Source organism: Lactuca virosa, chromosome 5 (assembly GCF_052849685.1).
Source record: "Lactuca virosa cultivar CGN04683 chromosome 5, Lactuca_virosa_CGN04683_v6, whole genome shotgun sequence".
NCBI lineage: Eukaryota > Viridiplantae > Streptophyta > Magnoliopsida > Asterales > Asteraceae > Lactuca > Lactuca virosa.
This window is the reverse complement of record NC_136430.1, coordinates 235,961,917-235,983,912: the sequence shown is the minus strand read 5'-3', so window position 1 is coordinate 235,983,912 and position 21,996 is coordinate 235,961,917. Positions and strand designations below refer to the sequence as shown.

Genomic DNA, 21,996 nt, shown 5'->3' with positions numbered 1-21,996 from the left:
ACTCTTCAAGCAATTGTTGCCGAATGTATAGCCATTGGTCTTCACTGTGCCCTAGACTAACAACTACCGCTTGAAACCCACAGTTTCCATCACCGAGTACATCTTGTATCTTGTCGATGTAATCATGAAATACATCAGGAATACTCTTCATTAGGAATGGATCATGCATCCGTGGTTCTTCATTTAAGTCAATGTCGTACGAATAATTATGCCTTTCATGTTCTTTATTTAAATCCAACCCAATGAACTCTGATGTGGTAGAGTCGTTACATCTAGGAGGAGCTTGATTTGGAGGGTTGACATTCTTTTTATGTTGTTTCTTCATACTCGGCCGTCCGCGGGTCTTATTTTGAACTGTGGGTTCTCCAACATCAATTGTGCGCGGATCGTATATCTCTTTTAGTTTTTTCAAATAATTTTTTTTTCCTACTTCTGACTGCTTGTTAAAATTTTCTTTATACTTTTCAACTTCATCGTCGCAACGAATATCGCCTTTTTTTCAGGCTTCGTATCAGAAATACTAAGCTTTCTCCAAAAGATATCTATTAAATCCAAGGGTATTTCTTCACCTGTATTAAAAATTGTAATTTTAAAAATTTATATATGTTGTAATTGAACATACTAACCTGAGTTTAAGTAAACAGAAAGCATGCAAGCACATGGTAACCCACAACTGGTACGAAGTTTGCAACCACAATTTGAGGAGTCTAACTTTGACGCATTTAACCTTTGGAGCTCTCCTACTATTATATCAAGAGCTTCGTTCGAAACAGAACCTCTTAGTAACCCGAAGCAGTACAAATTGTGATGCTTATATCGGAAAATTAAGCTTTTTTCAAAGCTTTCATTGATTGAAGTGAGCTGTGACTGCACAATTTCATTAATTCGTTGCACAAATCTATCGAGATTAGAACTTGCAGAGTCCAAAAATCTCTTTAAATTGGCATGTGCACTCTCGAATCTATTGGTTGTGTTGTTTCCAAAATTAAGATGTTGATCAATCAAACAGATACAAACATTTCTTTGTACTTGTTCAACCAAGTATCGTCTATGTATTTCAAAACACCTGAAGGTTGTGATTTAGAAATATAGTTAACAAATACGTAAATAAATAATAATATGAATGTTATGATTTAGAAATATAGCTAAAAAAACAAGCTTACGTGGATATTTTATCAACATTGATTGAAGTCGCATGTATTTTTCCGTGTAATCCATCAATATTGGAGACTCAATTAGTAAGTTCCATAATGATCTAAAAGAGAGTCGATCATCTTCCAACGTGATAATTTTGTTGCAATGCTTCAAAATGTTTTGTTCAATATGCCATCTACAAAGTAATCGGGCAGCATCCGGAAAAACTGTTTCACATGCCTTGATGAGTGCCAACTCTCTGTCTGTGATTATTACACGTGGGTGGATACACGTATCAAGCGTCGAATTTAGACAATTTAACACCCAAGTATAGTTGGCCTCCTTTTCTCTATGTATAAAGGCAAAGCCTACAAAGAATGTCTTTTGAGTTGATGTCACACCAACAATTTGAACCAACGGCTTATTATATTTGTTGGTTTTGTACGTGGCATCTATTATCAACACATGTGGAAATGCACGCCATATCTTCCAAGACGTTGGATGAATGAAGAATAATTTTTCTAACTCATTTGAATCACATGTAGTAAACTCATAGACATAATCATTGGTGTGTAAAAGGGACATAAGAACCTGCATTGGAGTTCTTCCTGCTTGCTCGTGCATCCGAATATTTTGTTGTGCATTGTATATTGTTTTAATTGTCGACACATTGTTTTCGTTTTGAACCTTCAATGTTGACAGGATGTCACGTGGCGGCACGTTCTTTCTTGTTAAATTAGCCACCAAACGAGTCTCATCGACAGATAACCGTCTTGCAAATGGATGACCCTCCATATGTTGTGCCGGTGGATGATTATGTTCATCACATATTACCCTTAGCGTCCATTTATCATGTTCTTTTGAATACTTTCCTTCCAATTGAAATTGACAATTAGTTCTTTTGCTTCCAGATGCTCTACTTGTATACTCTTTAGGTTTATACTCTCTACCACGTCACATATAAGTATGACTGTATGCACGAAGCCGTTCCCATATGCCTTTGATATTCTAGTAACAATGACATATCCTAAAGAACGTGCGATGTTTTGTGTCCACTCCAATAATTCCTCACGAGACTTGAATTTCTGCAATCAAATTTCAAGTGAGTTAGTATATATGTTGTATTTGAAAGCATCATAATTTATATAATTATATATAACCTGATTGGTGGAAAATGCCGAAGTTTTTGTAGAAAAATCTTTATCTCTAGCCGACAAGTTGATTCCTAAAAACTTAAACATCTCTAAAAATAAAAGACAGATAAATAATTAGAATATTACACAAATATAAAAATGAAAAGTACATAAAAAAATATTTTATAAAATTTTAATACTAAAAAAACTTATTTAAATAAATTTTATAAGAAAAGACATATTTTTTTAAGAAAAAAAAAATCCAATTTTCGTTATTAAAAAAGCCCAATCTTTTTAACCCAACCCAATTCATTTAAAACCCTAAACCAATGTAACATACACGTTTTGAAATCGTGTTATGTAATTTGAAAAATTAATAATATTATGAAATATTATGTGAAATTGAGTGTTGAGTTCTAACAGATAGTTTTTAGTAGAAATGAAGTAAAACTATGTTTAGAATCACTCATAAATTATTGGAAGTCTTATGAGATTCCAATTAAAAGCCAAATAGTGAAATTTAGCGAAAATATAAAATTTGAAATAAGTAAAATTTTATTATTGAAAGTTGTAGATAATCTCGTTAGAAACATGTAGGAGAAAACCTCATCGAAATCCGAGTTATAACGAAGAAGTTATGACCAATCGAAAGATCCGCGATAAAACCGACACGGTGCCGAATGACGTAAAAAGTGAGTTTTTGATAAACTACTTTTTAGCCTTAGTGATCTAAATGAAAGTCGTAGTATTCGTTAAACCGAGAATTTTGATAAAAAGAACGCCAAAATCTGACTTCGTATGAGGAAGTTATGATTTTTACAAGTTTCAGCTTAGCAGTAGACATCTAAAAACTCGAATTTTAGATCGAGTGATTTTTAGCCGACACAACCTAAACGAGAATCGAAGGTCTCGTCATTAGCAGTACAACGGTAAAAAGCCTGACGAAAACGGACGTCGGATGAAGAAGTTATGAATTTTTAACGGATTTTTTACTAGTCCCGGTCTGTTAAAAATAATAATATAAAAATAAAAGTCAAAATTTTCCGACAAAGTCATAACGAAAGTTCTAGAGCATAATTTTCTCTACGCGTGCATATAAAGAACGTCAAAAACGGAGCCCGTATGAGAAAGTTATGGATTTTACAAGATTTGGCACGATTTTCGAGAAATTTCTTTGGACACGTCACCCTCGCATGCGAGGCTTACACGTGTCGGACATGTGCTCGCTGCTGATTGGATCGCAGTACGCGTGGCACCCTCATTGGTCCGAAGTCGTCACCTTCTTTCCCCATTGGACCGAAGCTCAGACCGCTAAGAAGCCTCCAGCTGTCCGAACCGAGGCCTCGCAGAAGCTGCTTCTGCCGCGTGTCCGAACCCTCGCATACGTGTCCCTCTTCCGCGGCTGCCACGTGCCTCGCTGACTCACCTCTTCTCGGCCGACCTTCGGATCTCACTCCTATAAATAGGAGCCTTGCGAACCCTCCCGGGTAAAAATGGGATTTTGCCATTTTTGACCCCTTTTTCCATATTTTTACTATCCCGACATCCCCCGAAGCCCCGGTACTTCTTCCAAAGCTCAAAACACGCCCCGAGATTCCTGAGAAGCCCGAAAAATTTATCTTTTCGGTTTCGAAGCCCAACCCTCGCAGGGCCCGGTTTTCAAGAAAACTCCCGGTTTTCAACGAAGAAAGTCATATTTAGAGCCGAAGTGCTGCCTAAATTATTATTTTGACCCCCGGTTATTTCAAGGTGAGTTTAATATATAGGAAAAATTTGTAACACCGTAATTTTTCAAACAATTTTTCCATTTTTAAAAGCATACTTTCATTCATAGATGTTATAAAAATCTCATTGTATCACATATCAATCCATAGAAACACTTCCCAAGATCATAATGTATAAAAACTCCTCATGTGTGTACTGATCATGCCGGCGCCTTCCCGCGATCCTCAGTGGTACCTGAAACACATAACACAACACTATAATCATAAATTCTTAGTGAGTTCCCCAAAATACCACATACAACACATATTAGCCACTCGAGGCTATAACTCTGTGGACCCTCCGGTCCTAACTCTGTGGACCGTCTGGTCCTAACTCTGTGAACCTTCCGATTCTAACTCTGTAAACTCTGGAACATACACGACATGAATCACATAGAAATAATGTAGTGTATCACAATCACATAATAGCATACAAGATACTCTGTCACATAACTCTAATTACCACTCTAGGTAAAGTATAGAGAGAAGACTCACCTCGGGTAACTCGGTAAACCTCGAACTCTGAAATACTGCACTAGCCTTCGCCTAATCACATAAATAACTACTCTAATTAATACAACTTCTAAAGGCTAGGCCAACCCCTCTCTATAAGTTCTCTAAGAAGGGTAAAAGACCATTCTACCCCTCTAATGACTCATAAGTCCAAACACTGACTAAACCCTAAAAGTCAACTAAAGTCAACGGTCAACATTGACCGGACTCGCCGAGTGCACTAGATTGACTCGGCGAGTACATGCCTGTCCTCTTCGCCATTGGTCCTCACTTGACTCGCTGAGTCAACCCTATACTCCACGGGTCGTCACCGGTTGCGAGTCGCGGGGCAACCCGACTCGACTCGTCGAGTCCCTTATGGGCTCGGCGAGTTCCTCCCATGAAAACTTCTCCAAAGATCTCTTGAGGTCAGATCTGCTTCACCAACCAGTAGATCCAACCTTGTAACACTCGAAAGTCACGTAAAGGTTCAAACTTTACGTTCATGCAATGCTTATAAGACCAAAAATGAAGAAATAACCATTTAAATGGGGTTTTACTCTCAAGGCTCACATAAAAGCTCATAAAGCTGGAAGCTTGGGACCTTTTGGACTTCTCAAGGTCCAGATATATCATCTATACCCAAAGGGACCTTATATGCTTCACAATCTAACTCAAAATTGTGCAAAGGAAACCCTAGATTCAAGGAATCTATCAAATACACGAAATGGGAAGGAACTTGTACCTCAAAACGTGAATCTCAGTGTGAACAACACATATCCAAGCTCCACAATCAGCCTAGCTTGTTCTACCTCCTTCCTTCTTGCTAAAACACACAAGAAATGGTGAGTTAGCCTTCCTCTTGCACCACAAACGATCTCTCTGCTCTCTAGGGTTTCTCAGGGGTGAAGTGGCCGCAAATGGAGGCCATAAAGGCCTTTAAATAGGGCTCAGGCCCTGAGATTTAGGGTTTCACTTTACAGCGCGGACTCGCCGAGTCCACGCATCGACTCGTCGAGTCCCTCATTAATCCAGACAAGAATTCGCGATCCTACTCGGCGAGTCTGAGCACCTACTCGCCGAGTCCCTCCCTAAAACTCAAGGTAAATACTTAAAATAAGATACCTGGGAATCCGGATGTTACAATTCTCCCCCACTAGAATCAGACTTCGCCCTCGAAGTCTTGCTCAACAAACAACTCTGGATGCGGCTCCCGCATCTCCAACTCCGGCTCCCAAGTCAGCTCGGACCCTCTCCGATGTTGCCACTGGACCTGCACCAGGGGCACCTCCTTGTTCCTCAGAACCTTGATCTTCCGATCTCGGATCGCGATTGGCCTTTCAGCATAATTCAGGTTCGCATTCACTTGAATATCCTCCAGCGGCACCACCGCCGACTCGTCGGCTATGCACTTCCTCAACTAAGACACGTGGAAGGTATCATGAATCTGGCTCAACTCCTCGGGGTAGCTCTAGACGATATGCTACCTTTCCCACCCTCGCGGTCACCCTGAATGGGCCAATATATCGGGGCCCCAGCTTGCCCCTCTTCCTGAATCGAATCACTCCTTTCCAAGGGGACACTTTCAGGAGTACGAAGTCTCCCACCTGGAACTCAAGCTCAGATCGTCGCCTATCCGCACAACTCTTCTGGCGACTCTAAGCCGTCAACAACCTCTATCTAACCTGCTGTATCTGCTCGGTCGTCTGAAGCACTATCTCAGTGCTGCCCATCACGCGCTGCCCTACCTCTCCCCAACAAATGGGAGTCCGACATCTCCTCCCGTATAACAACTCGAAGGGAGGCATACCAATACTCGAATGGTGGCTGTTGTTATAAGAAAACTCAGCCAACGGCAGATACGTGTCCCAACTTCCCCCGAAGTCCAACACACATGCTCGGAGCATGTCCTCGAGCGTCTGAATCGTCCGTTCACTCTGCCCGTCTGTCTGTGGGTGGTAAGCGGTGCTGAAATGCAGCCTCGTACCCAACTCCTCATGGAACTTCTTCCAGAACCTGGAAGTGAAACGTACATCTCGGTCTGACACAATCGAGATCGATACTCCATGCCGCGATACCACCTCCCTCACATACAACTCTGCCAATCTCTCTGCAGAAGAGCTCTCACTGATAGCAAGGAAGTGAGCGCTCTTCGTCAGCCGGTCGACAATCACCCAAATCGCATCGACACCCCTCGCGGTCCTTGGAATTTGGTGATAAAATCCATGGAAATCTGTTCCCACTTCCACTGGGGAACCTCAAGTGGCTGCAACTTGCCGTGCGGACGCTGGTGCTCAGCCTTAACCCTGCGACATGTCAAGCACCTCTCAACAAACCATGCTACATCTCTCTTCATACAGGGCCACCAGTAATCTTTCTTCAGATCCAAATACATCTTAGTGGCCCCGGGATGGATTGAGAACCTCGATCGGTGCGCCTCCTCCATCAAACTGGTGCGCGTCCCGCCTGCATACGACACCCAAATCCGACCCTGGAAGGTCATAAGCCCACGACTATCGGTAACGAACTCAGGTACCTGTCCAATGACCCGCTCTCTCTTGCGGTTCTCCGGTCTCATGGCCTCTGCCTGGGCCTCTCGAATGGTGTCCAACACCGGAGTCATCACTGTCAATCTCAAATAAACATCTCGTATCGGGGCACTCTCCGCCCTGCGACTCAGGGCATCAGCTACAACATTAGCTTTGCCCGGGTGGTACATGATCTCACAATCGTAATCCTTTACCACGTCCAACCATCTCCTCTGGCGCATATTCAGATTGGGCTGATCCATCAAATACTTCAAGCTCTTGTGGTCCGTGTATATGGTACACCGAACCCCATATAAATAGTGACGCCAGATCTTGAGGGCGAACACCACTGCCCCCAACTCCAGATCGTGGGTGGGATACCTCGTCTCATGAGGCTTCAGCTGCCTTGATGCATACGCTATCACATGCCCCCTCTGCATAAGTACTGCACCCAACCCTGATATCGATGCATCACAATACACCACAAAATCCTCCATCCCTTCCGGGAGGGCTAACACCGGGGCTTCGCATAACCTCTGGCGAAGTGTCTCAAACGAGGTCTGCTACTCCGGTCCCCACGAAAAAGCCACACCCTTCCGGGTCAACCTGGTGAGAGGCACGACGACCTTGGAGAAATCCCTGATAAATCTCCGATAGTAGCCAACGAACCCCAGAAAACTCCTGATCTCGGTGGGGGATCCCGGCACCTCCCAACTCATCACCGCCTCAATCTTGCCGGATCGACCAATATCCCATTCTGGTTGACGAGGTGTCCTAAGAACTGGACCTCTCGTAACCAGAAATCGCACTTGGAGAATTTGGCGTAAAGCCTCTCCGATCTCAGAACTCCGAGGATCTCCCTCAAATGCTCCTCATGCTGCTCTCTGGACCTCGAGTACACCAGTATGTCGTCGATAAATACAATCACCGATCGATCCAACATCGGTCTCCACACCCTGTTCATGAGATCCATGAACGCAGCCGGTGTGTTGGTGAGCCCAAAAGGCATTACCACGAACTCGTAATGCCCATAACGAGTCCTGAACGCCGTCTTCTGGATATCCTGATCTCGCACCCTCATCTGGTGATATCCAGACCTCAAGTCTGTCTTGGAGAACCAAGATGCTCCCTGCAACTGATCGAACATATCATCAATCCTCGGCAGTGGGTAACGGTTCTTAACCGTTAACTTGTTTAACTCCCGGTAATTAATGCACATCCGGTGTGAACCATCCTTTTTCTTGACAAAAAGGATCGTCGCTCCCCAAGGCGAGCTACTCGGTCGAATAAACCCCTTCCCCAGCAGCTCTTGAAGCTGCGAGGATAACTCCTGCATCTCTGGCGGCGCAAGGTGATAAGGCGCTTTGGCTATAGGCGCTGCCCCCGGAACCAAATCGATGCGGAACTCTACCTGCCTCTCGGGAGGCACGCCCAACAACTCCTCGGGGAAAACATCTGGGAACTCACGCACTATCAGGACCTCATCGACCGACCTCGGTCTCTCTGCATCTACTCTCGTATCCACCACATAAGCCACAAACCCACTACAGCCCTGCTGTAGGCTCTGCCTCGCTCTAGCGGCCGAACAAAATGCTGACCCAGAACTGGTACCCTCGCCATAAACCGTAATAACTCCCCCACTAGGGTCTCGTATGGTCACCAACTGTCGCTCGCAGTCGATAACCGCTCCAAACCTGCTCAACCAGTCCATGCCCACGATGACACATACATCTCCCATCGCAATCGGGACCAAATCAATCGGAAACTCAACGCCGAAGATCTCGAGTACACATCCTCGGATCACATCAGTGGCATACACCGCTCTCTCGTCAGCTATGAAAACTCGCAAAGGTCGACTCAACGCCTCTCGACAGATACTGATGTGCTGACTAAAGGCTAACGACACAAAAGACCGACTCGCACCCGAGTCAAATAAGACCAAATCAGGTACAGAACTCACAAGAAACGTACCTACGCATATCATAATATAAGCATAACACCATAATCTCAAAATAAATACATGAAAGAACACATACCCGCCACAACATCTGGCGCTGCGCGGACCTCCTCCGCTGTCAACTGGAAGGCTCTCCCGCGAGCCTTTGGCGCCTCGGCCTTCGCTGGCCGACTCTCTGCAGCTCGAACGGTAGCAGGGGCAGATCCCTGTGATGCTCCCTGGGCTGACCCCCGCAACTGCGGACACTCGGCCTTCCGGTGTCCTGTCTGGTTGCAGTGAAAACAGACTGCAAACCCCTTGGGGCAATCCTTGGCCATGTGCCCCTCCTTGCCACACTTGTAGCAAGAACCTGCTCTGCAAACCCCCTCATGACTCTTGCCGTACTTACCACAAATGCGGCTCTTCTGGTTCCCTGATCTCGAATCGGCGGGCTTGGCCCGCTTGGCTGCCGGTTGGGACTGTGCCGGTCGCCGATCCCTCCCTTGAGACTCCGCCTCCTCCCTGGCCTGAGTCTCGAGCTCAATCTCCCTCTTCCGGGAATTTGCCTGAAGTTCGGCAAATGTCCGGTACGACGAGTTCGCCACGAACTCGCGGATGTCTCTCCTCAAAATGCTCAAATACCGACTCATGCGTGCCTGCTCGGAAGACACGTGCTCAGGGCAGAACATCGCCCTCTCATGGAACATCCTGGTGATCACTGTAACAGACTCGGTACCCTGCTTGAGGGTCAAGAACTCATGGGCCAAACGTTGCCTTTCCACCGGGGGAACGTACTCATCACAAAACATGGCGGTGAACCTCTCCCAGGTCACCGCGGCAAGTTCTGCAGGAGAGTAGTGCGCTGTCACAAACTTCCACCAGTCATTCGCTCCCAAACGAAGTTGGTTCAGCGTGAACCGAACTCTCAGATGCTCCGGACAAGAACACGTATAGAAGCATCCCTCAATATCAGAAATCCATCTCATCGCAGCGATCGGATCCTGCGTCCCATCAAACTCTGGTGGCTTCGTGTTGCTGAACTCTCGGTACAGCAACGAGTCACCCCCCTGCGGTCTCGCAGCAGCGACGGCTGTAGCAACAACAACATCAGTAAGAGCAGCGTAACGCTCGTCAAAAGTCTCGATCAGGGTGGTCTTGATAGACCCAAACATCTCTGGTAATCTGGTATCTCGGCTCGGATGGCAGCAGCCACCTCCTCATGAATCAACCTACGGATCTCCTCATCACTGGTACCACTGCCTCCTGGGTGGTGGCGCGTCCCAACCATGATGTCTCTGAAATACAACACAAAGGAAATCAGAGACTCGCTCGAGTATACTCGCACTCGATACCCAACCCTACTTGCTCTTTAGTACCCTAAGGATTCTTACTTGGACTGCTCACCGATCCGGTGTTTCCAGTAGTACGGGCCCTTATACTACCTTCCACAACGCATCGGTATTCACCCCAAGTCCTCCTCCTAGGATCCCAGATCACAAGTACTCTATATCTCACTAAACTCAGGCTACTCTCCGGTAGACCACTCATAAGCTCCTCGCTGCTACCTACTTACTCTCGAAGTATCTCATAGTAGCAATAACTCCTAGGCTAAGGCATCACAAATCAGGCCCACTCTAGTCCTAACCATGAATACCTAGCCTACTCTAGCATGCATAACATACCACATAATATCTGATAACACATAATGTAAGGGTATTTTGGGAAATCACCGTTCGGGCGCTGGCTGATCGTACACACTGCTCTGCTCTGCTCTTTTCAAAATCTTTTTACTCTTTTAGAAAAATTTTGTTTTATTTCGAAAAATTCCTCAAATCCTCAGTTTGAGTTCAAATGCGCTCGAAGGTGCATCCGAATCCCTCAAACCAAGGCTCTGATACCAACTTGTAACACCGTAATTTTTCAAACAATTTTTCACATTTTTAAAAGCATACTTTTATTCATAGATGTTATAAAAATCTCATTGTATCACATATCAATCCATAGAAACACTTCCCAAGATCATAATGTATAAAAACTCCTCATGTGTGTACTGATCATGCCGACGCCTTCCCGCGATCCTCACTGGTACCTGAAACACATAACACAACACTGTAAGCATAAATTCTTAGTGAGTTCCCTAAAATACCACATATAACACATATTAGCCACTCGAGGCTATAACTCTGTGGACCCTCCGGTCCTAACTCTGTGGACCCTCCGGTCCTAACTCTGTGAACCTTCCGGTTCTAACTCTGTAAACTCTGGAACATACACGGCATGAATCACATAGAAATAATGCAGTGTATCATAATCACATAATAGCATACAAGATACTCTGTCACATAGCTCTAATTACCACTCTAGGTAAAGTATAGTGAGAAGACTCACCTCGGGTAACTCGGTAAACCTCGAACTCTGTCACATAGCTCTAATTACCACTCTAGGTAAAGTAATGTGCTTTTCGGTGTTATTATTCCGGGTTATTTTCCCTTGTTATTTTTATTTATGCTATTTATGATAGCAAAGCTATACCTTTGACCATGTGATCAGTTTAAGAACTCAGATTCACGGTGGTACTGGTATGTAGCCTCTGGCCATGTAGAGCATGTCTCCGTAAGAGAATGACTTCTATTCTATGGCATTGGCAGAAGGTTAGACAGGGCGTGAAAACCTGAAATCTACCTTAATGTTAATCAGAAAATGTTTGTCTTCAGTGCCATTTGGGCCGAAGCGTTATTGATGTTTATCAAGTATGTAAATTGTTATATCTCATTGATTGTATATCGTTGAATCGAATCATTGATTGATATGGAAAGCTTTTCGCATTATGCCTTTGTTGTTCCTTGCTCCTATTTGCTTCTGCCATATTGGTATATATATGGCATAACGTTATATTGTATCTATTATTGAACTCACTAAGCGTTATCGCTTACCCCTCCCAATGTTTTAACCTAATGCAGGCAATAAGCACCCAGTATAGTTGGAAGACTTAGAATGGTTTGTAATAGTACTTTGTACTTCAGTTTATGTTTGTATAAAATTACAATATCCTGGGTAGTTATGTAAAATCTTAAAACATAGTCGGTTTGTATCCAATCTTTTGTAATGACTTTATCAATGTAAAAATATTATTTTGTAAATATGCATGTCGCATGTTTTGGAATAACTATATTGTCAAGTATAGAAAGGGGTTCCTTTCAACCAACCACCTATAAATTAGAAACTAAACCCTAAAATCTAAAACTCTTATCAGCCGCCTATTCTCTCTTCCTCACAACCCAAGCACACGCAGCTCCATTGGCCGACCAGGAGCAACATCCATCGCCGTCAGCAGCATCGTCAGCAACAATATCGTCGACAACAACATCTACCACCAAAGTGAAAACGACGGCCAAAGAATCTGTCTCCCCTCATCTCCGCCACACTTCCCTCTTCATCCACCCTACACATATGAATTTCCGGCAACACCCAAACATCGCCACTCATCTCCTTCACCCGTATCTGTCCCTCCCTCGTCTCTTTCTTTTTCAAAAACTTTGACATTTAAATCACCACCTATCAATTTCTCTCTCTCTCTCTCTCTCTCATTTTCTGTTCGGATCGGAGGTGGTGACGGCGGTGTTTAGTGGAGGTGGTAAGTTGCCGGAGGTGACGGACAATACAGTGGATATAAAAGATTTTTACAAGAATTTCCATTTTACCTTAAGTTAAAAACAAAAGCTATTGTTGTTTGTTTACATTAAAAGTGTTTTGATTTTATATTAGATGTGTTATAGTTGGATTAGCTGACAATTAGTTAGCTATTAAAAGCATACATTTTTCAACGTTTGAAATTTGTAAATATCAATGGTCTAAATTGTAAAGATCTAAACTGAATTTGTAAATATCAAGATTGACTTTTTTTACAGAAAAAAGATGAAAATATTAAACTTAAGTCAAAATGTTTAATTTCCAAGGCGTTTATGATCTGTCAAATTGTTTCACTCTCGCTCACTCTCTATCTCTCACATTTTCTGGTGGATAACAACACAAGAAATTGTATTTTACTTCAAGTTAAGAGAAAACATTTCCCAATAAATTTTGATATTAATAATCTTTATAATTTTATATAATTTAAGATGGGCCCATATATTTATCAATCACATAATAATTTTTTTTAAAAGCGGAACTAAAAAAGAAAAATAAATTGAACTTAAAAAATCATGTAATTGAAAAATATTTGAAAATAAAACTGAACTTAAAAAAGTGGTACAATTTCCAAGTAACTGAATAAAATCTGAAAAAGCTGATTTTGACCAAAAAAACTCATAATTAGAGGGTCTTATGAGAAAATACGGGTCCAAATAGTAGGACGCTAAAATATAATTGTTAAATAATAAATGTATATTGATTAGGTTATAACGATGAAAGTTAGTCAAATGATAATTATATGGTAATGATGACCTAAAAAGTGTATGATGATATTATTATATATATATTAAAGTTATGAAAAGTTTTAACAGTAAAGTGACACTTTTTTTTGTTAATTTTGGTCCTTCAACTTACAACATTGACCCTTCATCTTTATGCTTTTGTTCACAAACAACCCATTCACTTTGGTTTGAATTTTTCATAACGCTCGCCTTTTATTACTTATTCTATATATATTAAAGTTATGAAAAGTTTTAACAGTAAAGTGACACTTTTTTTGTCAATTTTGGTCCTCCAACTTACAACATTGACCCTTCATCTTTATGCTTTTGTTCACAAACAACCCTTTCACTTTGGTTTGAATTTTTCATAACCCTCGCCTTTTATTACATATTATTAATATTTAGTCTTTTGGCAGAAATGGTCCCTCATCATTATTATTATTATTATTGTTAGACAAAATTACACGATTGGTCCCTGTGGTTTACCAGATTTAACATTCTCTTTTTGGTTTTAAATTAATGTTTTATTTATTAGAAAATACCCACCCAATACCATAAACCCACCCACCATCTGCCATCACCACCACCACCACCATCGCCACAATTACATAAATGGTCCATATGGTTTACCCATGGTGACAAATTCAGTCCCTACTACCTGAAAAGACCAAATTACCCTCACATTAACGGACAAAAAGCAACCAACATGCTACTTTACTTTACAAAGCAATACCTTCCGACCCAGGCAACGCCGGAGAATCTTTTCTAGTATAGAATAAAGTGTGTAAAGTAGGACATTAAGTTTATATGGGTTTCGGCCTGTAAAATTTTGAAACTATAAGAAGCATGTGGTGAATATTTTTCATAATTGTCCTTAAAATGACACTTTCTGAAAATCATAGGGACTAATTTTGAAATTTTGTCTAAAAAAATAAAAATAACGATTTTCATTATTAGACTATTTCTTTGGACAAGTAATTAAAGGATTGTTTATTTATGCTTGGGGCAAAAAGTTTGGACTTATGGAATAAGTCAGCGGTCAAGGAGAGAAAGGATGTACCTAAAGCAAGAGTTCTAACTAATCGCTTATAAGGATGATAAAGTTGGTTAAAAAGGCAACACATCAAGAGGAACAGATTCCGTTGATTTATAGCTAGCTGCTATTAACTTTTTAGGTGGAATATTATAACAAATTTTTTTTTTAAATTCGCCGACCAGTTTTTCCTCGTTTGAGCACAGAGAATTACAATTCATAGGATTTTATAAAACCTCATTCGAACCAAAGGAGCATGGCATATTCTTGCAGTCTAAGCTTTAGGGCATGGCCATATGCATAAAGTGAATACATGAATAAACTAAGAAATAAAGGTTGCCACGCAAAGTGGATATTCTTCAATTGTCATTATTGTAAAAATCATATTTGACCGTATATGAGTCATCTATAGATAATGTCGAACTAGATAATTCTTTTAATTTCCTTAAAAAGTTGATGTGAACATCTTGAAAAAATGGTAACACTAAGGATTAAAGACAAGATTAATTGCAAACACTTTGTGTATTATGTGTGCGTCTTGACCTAATTTGGCAACCTTTAAGATTTAAAATATTATGAAATAGATACGTATATCTTTTACTTGATTAGACTTTATAGTGGTCAAAGTTTGTTATCTACACAATCATACTTGGAAATTACTCAAAGTACATCTGATTTCTTAATACTTGCTTCCATAACCATAAAGTAGGATGGGTCAAGTTGCTCATACACTTGTTTCTGTTGCGGTCTTTATCATTTCCAATCACGACAAAATTCATTGGGATGAGAAGATTATATGGGATGACAACATTGTAAGGGATTAAATTGATTTTATTGAAACCAACATCGACATATCTGGTTTCGCATTAATAAAACAAGATTCCGATTACAATGGCAAATGAATAGTTATTTAAGTTTTACTAATGAAAACACAGGTATTCAGGAATGAGATGGAAAATGGAATCCAGTTTGGAGACCGTGCACTAAGGGGTTGCACGGATGCCATGATAATGTGTAACCCGATTCCTCGACTGGTACCATTTGACAAAAAGAGTCAAACACAGTCACGTCTTAGTTGTGTGTCATTGTAGTCTTCAAAAAAGCAAATACAACATTGTTTACAAACCATGTGATAGGGATTAAGAAGAACTTCAATCAACTCAAAAACAGTAATAACAATGAAGACACTTAGAAGAATAACAAAGGAAACAAAGAGATTTGACATAGTTTATTTTTTCAGGGTAATCAATTAAGTTACATCCACATGCATTTACAACTCCTTACTCTTATTAGGGTTACAATCAATGAGATGTATTTATAAATTTGTTGACCTAAATTTATGTATAGAACTCATGGGTCCATGGCAAACTGGTAAATGAGGAAACTTGTTCTCTAAGTTGGAAAGGACAACAACGAAGCTCTGAACTAGAGAGACTTCTTTGCTAACATTTAAGATCGAAGCTTTTGAGAACACCGCAGGTCAGACTGTTGTAACACCGTGATTTTTCACCTCATTTTTTTTTATTTTTAAAACATTATTTAACAGATTTAAACAACAAAAGTCTTAATTATTTTAATGAAAACATCACCATTATTACTTTAAAAAACAATCCATCAAAAGTTCAAAGTTGCAAACCGGTACCAAAACAAGTACCCAAAACCAAGTATAAATAAAACATCACAACAAGTCTCAAACTGGTATCATCTATAAACAACATGGATAAAACCACTCCAAGAAGTCCCAACTTCACCAATGCATCAATATCAAGCTACATGTACCAATACAAACCACAACAACAAGAAGCAAGAAATAAGTGTCAGCATCAACACAATGAGTCAATCCCAAACACATGGATAAGAAAATAAACATACTTAAGCAATCACAATCACAACAATCAATATTCATGGCTAATTATTTTTAATATATTTTTAGCATATATTATTCTAGACATCCTTTCGTCGCAGTAATTATTTTATTATGTTCATCGCTATAACTACTTTTAATGTCCCTCGCTGTATGGGTTTAAAACATCGCTAACATCCCCAAAGAAAGACCCCGTTTGCTACTAATTAACGTAACCTGGTGCCAAATGGGGCGCGAATCCCACCTATAGCATTGTCCTTGGTTATCTGTGTTCACTACTCTGACTTTTCATGTACAAGCACGTTGCGTTGTCATTCGAGGGTGGTAAAACGGTACTTCCAAAAACATACGTACACCCAAACGTGATGTTTGATCCGACGCTTCCGAGTAGCCAACATCACTCCAGTCCCCGTACACCAGGTGCACCAGAACCATGTTTCGAAATGGTTACCTAGAAAACCACTCGACATCGACTTGGCTTAAGCTCTTTTCTTCCAACGATATCCTTCCACCGCGATATCCTATAGGGCACGCACCTAAGTCTAGGTTCTACCCTTTTACCCAACTATATGTATTCCTCTTTATTTTAATTAATTTTATAATTAATTAATCCATTCACATGGGACATCCACACACGCCACCAATAACATTATGTATGCTTTATTATTATTATTATTATTATTATTAATAATCCAAGACATATTACATCTCATACGTCAAATGTATATTGTACAAAAATTACCACATAGCATCAATTTGTAGCATATAAAAAATACTCCTATTAACAATCAATTTCTAGCATGCATTTCCTAGTTTCGTTCAAATATGATGAAATAGAAATATAACATACAAATCATCACATTTTGGTAACATGAATAACTTCACAACTGACATTGCCCTATCACTCTCTTTTGCATCAAATCAATTTAAGAGTTCTAGCATACCAAGGGTGTGACAACCCAGAAAATACATCATTAACCTTCGTTAGGATCTAATGCTGTCAATAACATGTAATATAACCATTCGACATATGCAAATAAATATATTCGATTTCGTCCTTAATTACGTCGACAATTTGACTCAAAAATTTAGTATGCGAAAAAACCCTTTCATCTTATAAGCAAGTCAACATTATTAGAACGTACATGTTACCACAAAGCCAAAAATATAAACTTCATAAAAATTCAACTTAATACAAGAGAGATATGATTTTTTATAGTAAATAAAAATCTACGGCATGCTAAACTTTACAACGTCAAAACTATGAAGAGAATGGTTGATATTTTTCAGAAGTCACCAAAAGACGAAACGTAGTACTAATCAAAGTAGGATTTAAGAGACAAAGAGCGCCTAAAACGAAACTCATATGAGAACGTTATGATTTTTTTAAAATCATAAAGCTATATAGGCTCAAAACGAAAGTCAGTATTAGCCAAAAAAACAAAAGGAAAGTTGTAGTATACGTCGAGTCCTACACAAATATATAAGAGTTATTGAAAACGGAGTTCGTATGTGAGAGTAACGAATTTTCAAAGTTTATAAAACATCCTCGCGTGCACCCACGTGCAGAGCACGGTGTGCACTCTGACACCCCGATTCGGGAGGATACAGATAACTCCTGCATCTTCGGTGGCGCAAGGCGATAAGGTGCCTTGGAAATAGGCGCCGCTCCCAGAACCAAATCAATCCGAAACTCCACTTGCCTCTCGGGAGGCACACCCGGTAGCTCCTCGAGAAAAACAACCGGAAACTCACACACTATCGGAACCTCAGCGATAGAACTCGGCCTCTCTGTAGCACCCCGCGTATCCATCACATACGCCAAAAAGCCTCTACAACCCTGCTGTAAACTCTGCCTCGCTCTGGCAGCAGACCAGAAAGTTGACCCAGATCTGGTACCATCGCCATACACTGTAACCACTCCCCCACTAGGGTCTTGTATGGTCACCACCTGACGCTCGCAGTCGATCACAGATCCGAACCGACTCAGCCAGTCCATGACTACAATGAAACAGACATCACCCATCGCGATCGGCACCAGATCTATCGGGAACTCAACACCAAAAATCTCAAGCATACACCCCCGGATTACATTAGTAGCAAACACTGCATGCTCATCGGCTATAGAAACTCTCAGAGGTCGACTCAACGCCTCACGTCGAATACTGATGTGAAGACTAAAAGCTAGTGACACGGAGGATCGACTCGCACCCGAGTCAAATAACACCAAAGCAGGTAAAGAACTCACGAGAAAAGTACCTATACACAACACAATATAAGCACAACATAACTCAAAATAGCATAAGTAAAGGAACACATACCGGCCACGACATCTGGTGTTGCGCGGACCTCCTCCGTTGTCAGCTGGAAGGCTCTCCCATGAACCTTCGGTGCCTCGACCTTCGCTGGCCGACTCTCAGTAACTCGTACAGCAGCAAGTGCAGATCCCTGAAGAAGTTGGGGGCACTCGGCCTTCCGATGGTCGGTCTGGTTACAGTGAAAGCAGACTGCAAACCCCTTGGGGCAATCCCTCGCCATATGCCCCTCTTTGCCACATTTGTAGCAAATAACCACTCGACATGATCCCTCGTGACTCTTGCCGCACTTCCCGCAAGTGCGGCCCTTCTGGCCTCCTGATCTCAAATCAGCGGGCTTAGCCCGCTTGGCTGCCGGCTGCGACTGTGCCGGCCGCCGGTCCCTCCCCTGAGACTCCGCCTCCTCCCTGACCTGAGTCTCTAGCTCGATTTCCCTCCTCCGTGCATTTTCCTGAAGCTCGGAAAATGTCCAATAAGACGAGTTCGCCACGAACTCTCGAATATCCTTCCTCAGAATGCTCAAATACCGGCTCATGTGTGCCTGCTAAGTAGACACGTGCTCAGGGCAGAACAATGCCCTTTCGTGAAACATCCTCGTAATCTCTGTCACTGACTCTGTCTTCTGCTTGAGACACAAACTCCTGGGCCAATCGTTCCCTCTCCATCGGGGGAACATACTCAACTCGGAACATCAGCGTGAACCTCTCCCATGTCCCTGCAGTATGCTCTGCAGGAGAAAACTGGTTGTCACAAACTTCCACCAGTCCTTCGCTCCCAAGCGAAGATGGTTCAGCGCGAACCGTACCCTCAAATGCTCTGGGCATGAACAAGTGTAGAAACACCCCTTGATATCAGAGATCCATCTCATCGTAGCAATCGGATCCTGAGTCCCATCAAAATCTGGTGGCTTCGTGTTGTTGAACTCCCGATACAACAACGAGTGACCTCCCTGTAGCCTGGCAGCAGCGAACTGCAGCAGCAGCCGCCTCAGTAACAACAGCATATCGCTCGTCAAATGTCTCAATCAAAGTGGTCTTAATAGACCCAAATATCTCTGGAATAGCCTCTCGTATGGCTGCGGCCACCTCGTCGTGAATCATCCGGCGAATCTCATCATCGCTAACCCTACTGCTCTCTGGGTTGTAGCGTGTACCCACCATGATGTCTATGAAACACAACAAAAAAAATCATCAGATACTCGATTGAGTATACTCACACTCGATCACTCGCCCCTACTTGCTCCTTAGCACCCTACATATTCTTACTTGGACTGCCTACAGATCCGGTGCTTTCAGTAGTACGGGCCCAATACTACCTTCCACACCAACCTGCAGTCACCCCAAATCCTCCTCCTAGGATCCCAATTTGCAAGTACTCTATCTCTCACGAATCACAACCCACTCTCTTAGTAGACCCCTCTCAAGCTCATCTACGTGTCTCTCCTAGAATTTCTCTCAACTCAAAAACCCTCTCTAGGTGATTCCTGCTAAATACTCTCACTCAGCTCATACTTAAAAGCACATCACAGATAGCAGAAACTCCTAGGCTAAGGCATCACAAATCAGGCAACTCTAGTCCTAAAATATGAAATACCTAGCCTACCCTCTAGCGTGCATAATATCTCATAAATATCTCATAATACAAAAGTAAGGGTAATTTGGGAAATCACCGTTCGGGCTCTGGCTGATTGTACACACTACTCCAACTCGTTTTCTCTTAAACCCTTTCTCATTTTTAGAAAAATTATCTCTTTTGAAAATTTTTCTCAAATCCTCAGTTTGAGTCCAAACACACCCGGAGGTGTATCCGAATCCCTCAAACCAAGACTCTGATACCAACTTGTAACACCGTAAATTTTCAAACCAAAATTTTCATTTTAAAACACAATAAAACACATGTCACATTTTCTCAAAAATCACAAGTATCAATTTATCAACACATTTCAAAAATTGTTTATCACAAATCCAGGATCCTCCAAAAACATATCTCCAACTCAGATGTGTGTACAATCAAGCCGGTGCCTTCCCGCGATCTTGAGAAGTATCTGAAACACATAACACATAACACGGTAAGCACGAAGCTTAGTGAGATCCCCAAAATACCACACACATCTCATTAGCCACTCGGGGCTATACTCAGTAAGACCCTCTGGTCAATGTGTCTCAGTGGGATCCTCTTGTCCCATAACTCGGGTGGACCCTCCAGTCCTAACTCAGTAAGCTCAGAATAATACACAACATAAATCACATAGACATAATGCAGGATATCACAATACTCAATATAAACACATAAGACCCTCCGGTCACACAACTCAGATTACCACTCTAGGCATGTATAGTGAGAAGACTCACCTCGTACGCTAGCAAGTAACAACCTCGTACACGAAATCTCGAACTAGCCTCCGCCTAACACATAGGATAATTATCTATAATTAATACTCTATTCATACTCAAAATATACCAAATGTCTCTCTCTCTAACTCTTGGAATGGGTAAAAGACCATTTTACCCCTCCATGGTCTTCATTACTCATGTTGACCAAACCCTAAAGTCAACAGAATTCAAACTCGAGTCAACAATCCATGTTTGACCCGACTCGCCGAGTGCATCCATGTGACTCGTGGAGTCCACTCGTTCCCTCAGAAGTCTCGTGAAGGTCCAGCTCAGCTCGTCGAGTTGACCCCCAACTCGCCGAGATATCGTATGATCAAGCTCATCGGGACAAACCCTAACCGACTCGTCGAGTCAGCTCATCGACTCGGCGAGTCCATTCGAACTCATTTCTCATTTAGACGATTTCAAGGCAGAAAATCTTTCCAAACTCTAGATCTAACCTCCCAAGGCTCAAATGTCACGTAAAGCTTCGATCTTTACGTTCATGCATGGCATATTTGCTCCATATTACCAACTACATGCTCTCACAAGGTCTTAAGCACAAAAACCCTCTTTTGGCTGAATAAAGTTGGGACCTTTAGACTCAAGGGACCTCACAAGGTCCAGATCTAAAGTCTAGACCTCCTAATAGACTCCATGCACTCATTGTCCCAACAAAAGGTGGAAAAAGCCCTAACTTCCATAAAGAGATCTAGCTAAATAAATGAGAAAGGTGCAAGCTTTTACCTTCCACAGAAGCTCTAAGTGAGAGAATTGATGGATGCCACAGTATCTCCTCGTCCCTTGCTTGTATCACCTTTCTTTCCTTCTAAAGATTCACCAAAACACTCAAAAGTTAGCTCAAACACTCTCTCTTAGCTCAACGGCCGATTAAGGTTTCTCTCAGTGAAGTTGGGCAGCTAGTGAGCCGCAAATGAGGCTATAAGTTTCCTTATATAGGCCCCAAACCCGGGGATTTAGGGTTTCACCTCACAGCGTCTACTAGGCGAGTCG

General features: G+C 41.9%; 1 protein-coding gene across 1 annotated transcript; it reads right to left on the bottom strand.

The window, feature by feature from the left end:
* Positions 1-426: 426 nt before the first annotated feature.
* LOC145112490 (protein FAR1-RELATED SEQUENCE 5-like) lies at positions 427-1,929 on the bottom strand. The gene is made up of 3 exons (XM_079048658.1): positions 1,181-1,929; positions 627-1,066; positions 427-569 (listed from the first exon to the last, which is right to left on the bottom strand). Exons 1-3 carry the CDS (start codon positions 1,927-1,929, stop codon positions 427-429), a joined length of 1,332 nt encoding a protein of 443 aa, XP_078904784.1.
* Positions 1,930-21,996: the final 20,067 nt, after the last annotated feature.